Source organism: Centroberyx gerrardi, unplaced genomic scaffold, assembly GCF_048128805.1.
Source record: "Centroberyx gerrardi isolate f3 unplaced genomic scaffold, fCenGer3.hap1.cur.20231027 Scaffold_554, whole genome shotgun sequence".
Lineage (NCBI taxonomy): Eukaryota > Metazoa > Chordata > Actinopteri > Beryciformes > Berycidae > Centroberyx > Centroberyx gerrardi.
Genome location: NW_027605375.1, coordinates 15001 through 19886, shown reverse-complemented (window position 1 = coordinate 19886; position 4886 = coordinate 15001). Strand labels below are relative to the sequence as shown.

At 48.5% G+C, this 4886-nt stretch overlaps 1 protein-coding gene across 1 annotated transcript in view; it reads right to left on the bottom strand.

Annotated features, from left to right (window-relative positions):
* Positions 1-4886, bottom strand: part of LOC139911181 (equilibrative nucleoside transporter 1-like) — a 12899-nt gene continuing 8013 nt past the window's right edge. The window contains exons 4-10 of the mRNA XM_078282503.1: positions 4343-4512; positions 3716-3855; positions 2698-2832; positions 1869-1966; positions 1606-1687; positions 352-442; positions 1-79 (exon numbers count right to left, since the gene is read on the bottom strand). Coding sequence (XP_078138629.1) covers positions 366-442; positions 1606-1687; positions 1869-1966; positions 2698-2832; positions 3716-3855; positions 4343-4512 — 702 coding nt within the window. The 3' untranslated portion in view covers positions 1-79; positions 352-365. The remainder of the gene's footprint in view (positions 80-351; positions 443-1605; positions 1688-1868; positions 1967-2697; positions 2833-3715; positions 3856-4342; positions 4513-4886) is intronic.

Sequence of the window (4886 nt, the reverse complement as noted above, 5' to 3'; positions counted from 1 at the left end):
TGGCGTCGGCGGTGATGGCCGGGAAAGTCCCGATGGTGACGGTGAAGGTGAAGCACACAGAGACGGCCAGCACCCAGATCTGAAAAACAGGGGTCAAAGGTCACCGGGAGAGAGACAGCAGAGGGTCAAAGGACAAGAGGAAAGGAATCTGTGTGTTTCTGTTTGAACGTGTTCACATCTCACGTCTGTTCTCAGGAGTTCAAAGCTGCTCTAGATCTGTTTGACTCTGTTGACAGCGTAATAATTTAAACTTCACATGAACAGCTCTTTGTTGTCATTGCTCTGCAGCGTTAACCTTTTCTGCTGCTGCTGCTGTGGAGAAACATCTAAATATCTCTAAATGTGTTTGACCTTCTTGAAGATGCTCAGCATGGAGACGCTCTGCCTGCCGCTCTGCGCTGCTTCGGCTGCGCTGCTCTCTGAGGAGAGAAGAAGAAGATATCTGCGGGATATATGACACTGCTCACATTGTATTTTTCCCATGATGCTTCAGGCTAAAGCTTCACATGTCAACCCGAGGATTGTCCAACAAGCTGAAGACAACGCACAAGACCGGTCAGGCGCAACAAGGAAGAAGGAGGATGAAGCCGCTCTGCTGGAAAACATTTCTGTTCTGCAGATTTACTGCTGCAGCCTCCGTTCAGACTTCATTTACATTTCATTTACACGTCTTTTTGTGTCGCCTGACTGGTCAGTGATTGATGCAGTGATGCAGTGATGCAGTGGTGTGATGCAGTGATGCAGTGATGTGATGCAGTGGTGTGATGCAGTGATGTGATGCAGTGATGCAGTGGTGTGATGCAGTGATGTGATGCAGTGATGTGATGCAGTGATGTGATGCAGTGGTGTGATGCAGTGATGTGATGCGGTGGTGTGATGCAGTGATGTGATGCAGTGATGCAGTGGTGTGATGCAGTGATGTGATGCAGTGATGCAGTGATATAATGCAGTGATGTGATGCAGTGATGTGATGCAGTGGTGTGATGCAGTGATGCAGTGATGTGATGCAGTGGTGTGATGCGGTGATGCAGTGATGTGATGCAGTGGTGTGATGCAGTGATGTGATGCAGTGATGCACTGGTGTGATGCAGTGATGTGATGCAGTGATGTGATGCAGTGGTGTGATGCAGTGATGTGATGCGGTGGTGTGATGCAGTGATGTGATGCAGTGATGTGATGCAGTGATGCAGTGGTGTGATGCAGCGATGTGATGCAGTGATGCAGTGATGTGATGCAGTGGTGTGATGCAGTGGTGTGATGCAGTGATGCACTGGTGTGATGCAGTGGTGTGATGCAGTGATGTGATGCAGTGGTGTGATGCAGTGATGTGATGCGGTGGTGTGATGCAGTGATGTGATGCAGTGATGTGATGCAGTGATGCAGTGGTGTGATGCAGTGATGTGATGCAGTGATGCAGTGATGTGATGCAGTGGTGTGATGCAGTGATGTGATGCAGTGATGCATTAGTGTGATCCAGCGGTGCAGTGGTGCAGTGATGAACTAAAACAATTTAACTTTAAACGTAATTTGGTCTGACAGACTTCTGTTCATTTAAATCAGCTTCATGTTGATGGTGTTGCAGTCCAGACAGTCCACTCTTCCTACCTTTCTTCATCAGATTTAAAGTGTTCTCCTCTTCGTCGGACCTTTTCTTGCTGTTGCTCTCCTGGTAAAACTGGAAGAACTCCTAAGAAACAAAAACAGAAACACAGGAAAGAGTTTGACAGCGAGTTTCTCTTCCGTCCTGCAACAGTAAAACCTAAAGACTGACTGTTATTTACATTATAACAATAAAGATAAACAGGATATATTCAGTCTGTGTTTATACCTAAATGTCTGTTTGATAAATTATATTTCATGTACTTTACCAGTTTAGGCAGCATGATGTAGGACAGAATGGACAGAAATATCACAACACAGGCTGTTATGAAGTAACCGAACGCAGCGTCCTGCATCTCCGAGCCACCTGGAGGAGGGAGGGAGGGCAGGAGGGAAGGAAGGAAGGAGGGAGGGAGGGAGGGAGGGCAGGAGGGAAGGAAGGAAGGAAGGAGGGAGGGAGGGAGGGGAGGAGGGAAGGAGGGAAGGAAGGAGGGAGGGAGGGAGGGGAGGAGGGAAGGAGGGAAGGAAGGAAGGAGGGAGGGAGGGGAAGGAAGGAAGGTAGGAAGGAGGGAAGGAAGGAAGGAAGGAAGGAGGGAGGGAGGGAAGGAAGGAGGGAAGGAGGGAGGGGAGGGAGGAAGGGAAGGATGGAAGGTAGGAGGGAAGGAGGGAGAGAGGACGGAGTGAAGGAAGGAAGGAAGGAGGGGGGGAGGGAGAGAGGGAGGGAAGGAAGGTAGGAAGGAAGGAAGGAAGAAGGGAGGGAGGGAGGGAGGAGGGAGGGAACGAGGGAGGGAAGGAAGGAAGGAGGGAAGGAAGGAGGGAGGGTGAGAAGGAAGAAAGAGATTGAAGAAAAAAATTGTCTTACATTACATTTTAGGCATTTGTCAAACTCTGTGACTCACTGAGATCAACAGCAGAATAAACTTCAGTTCCTACATCAAAAACATTACAATCAACCAACAGTCAGGAGGTCAGAGGTCAGAGGTCACAGCAGCCTGACAGATGGACCACCTTCCTCTGAGCCCAGAGTGATCATCAGGATGCAGAGAAGTGGAGGGAGAGACAGAGGGAGGAGAGGTAGAAAGCGTGTCGTCGTCTCACTTGCGATGGCGCAGATCATGGCGAAGGCGGCGAAGGTCCCGGCGAGGCCCTGGCCGCTCATGATGGGCGTGGTGTAGGAGGCGGGCAGCAGGCCGGCCATGCCGAACAGGCTCCCCTGCAGGACCGCCCCGAACGCTGCGGGACAGACACACCGCTCTGAAACTACTGACCTTACAGCACAGACACTGACCAGACACACCGCTCTGAAGCTACTGACCTTACAGCACAGACACTGACCAGACACACCGCTCTGAAGCTACTGACCTTACAGCACAGACACTGACCAGACACACCGCTCTGAAACTACTGACCTTACAGCACAGACACTGACCAGACACACCGCTCTGAAACTACTGACCAGACACCACAGACACTGACCAGACACACCGCTCTGAAACTACTGACCAGACACCACAGACACTGACCAGACACACCGCTCTGAAGCTACTGACCTTACAGCACAGACACTGACCAGACACACCGCTCTGAAACTACTGACCTTACAGCACAGACACTGACCAGACACACTGCTCTGAAACTACTGACCAGACACCAGACACACTGACAGGTTCACAGACACTGACAGATGAACTGAATTGATTTTAAAAATGTGTTGGAATAGAAACTTCATTGACTGTATTGAGACAAAAGGGAGTCCAGGGAGTCAAATACTGAACGCTTTTTGGACACATGTTGGTTTTCATATGTAAAAATGTGAAATTTCCCATTTTCTCCTGTGAATTGTGTCTTTCATGTGAAATTAAGTTTTCACGTGAAAGAAATGTGAAAAAAAATCATGTGACTTTTCACCAATGAATTTCAATTTTTGCATCTGAAGAAAACTGTCAGAATACAAAAAAAAATTTCACATATGAAAACCAGCATGTGTCAAAGAGCACATGTGCTTTGAATTCACATGTGACTTTTCTGAAGGGGAATAATCATAATCATAAAAATAGAACTACCTTTAATTTTCTTATCAAAGTCACAAAGGTCTTATCAGTTGATTGAAACTTACAGTTTATGATGACGATCTTGATCATGGTGACAGAGAAGAAGGACAGCGGCTCCATCGGCACTTTGACCAGAACGGCCGTCAGCATGAAGACCGCCATGATGACCAGCAGGCTGCCCAGCACCCGCAGCTTCTGAGGGATCCTATTGGACGACACAGGTCAGGTGGAAACATCACTCTCCTTTCAAATCAGACCGCAATGAAAAGCAAAAGAGATTATAACTTTAAAGAAAGAGTAGGGTTAGGGAACCCCATAAAGGACCCCTGGAACCCCCACAAGGACCTCTGGAACCCCATAAAGGACCTCTGAAACCCCATAAAGGACCCCTGGAACCCCCTCAAGGACCTCTGGAACCCCATAAAGGACCCCTGGAACCCCCTGAAGCACCCCTGGAACCCCATAAAGGACCCCTGGAACCCCCTGAAGCACCCCTGGAACCCCATAAAGGACCCCTGGAACCCCATAAAGAACCTCTGAAACCCTCTCAAGGACCTCTGGAACCCCATAAAGGACCACAGGAACCACCTGAAGAACCTGTGGAACCCCCTAAAGGACCCCCATGGAGGTCCCTGGACCGCAGTGTGAACTCCAGTACTCTTCTTCGGTGGTGGTGCGGCAGCAGGACTCACAGTGTGTGCAGGAAGGAGTTGAGGCAGGTGAAGAGCAGCAGCGGCACCATGGCGCACAGCGTCATCACGTTGTTGAATTTGGCTTCCAGGACGCTGCGCTCGCCGGATCCCTCCGTCCCATTGGCTGGAGAACCAGCCAATGAGGGATCCTTCAGACGACTGGTAAAATACTAGAGAGACAGACAGACAGACAGACAGACAGAGAGACAGACAGACAGACAGACAGAGAGACAGACAGACAGACAGGCAGACAGACAGACAGACAGACAGACAGACAGGCAGACAGACAGACACAGACAATGTTTTAACCAAAGTGTTGTACTTCGCTTCATTACAGAGGACAAATCAGCATCGAATCAGAAACTGATTCATGCTTTATTTTGCGTTTGCACTTTATTTTATTCAAGTAAAAGAACTTAGTTTGAACTCTGTCTTCTCATCATTTTAGCATTTAAAGATCATAACAATGATTTTTAAATAACTGTAACTTTTAATTTTACTTCTACTCTTATTAACTTAACACGTAACACAGCAGTACCTATAC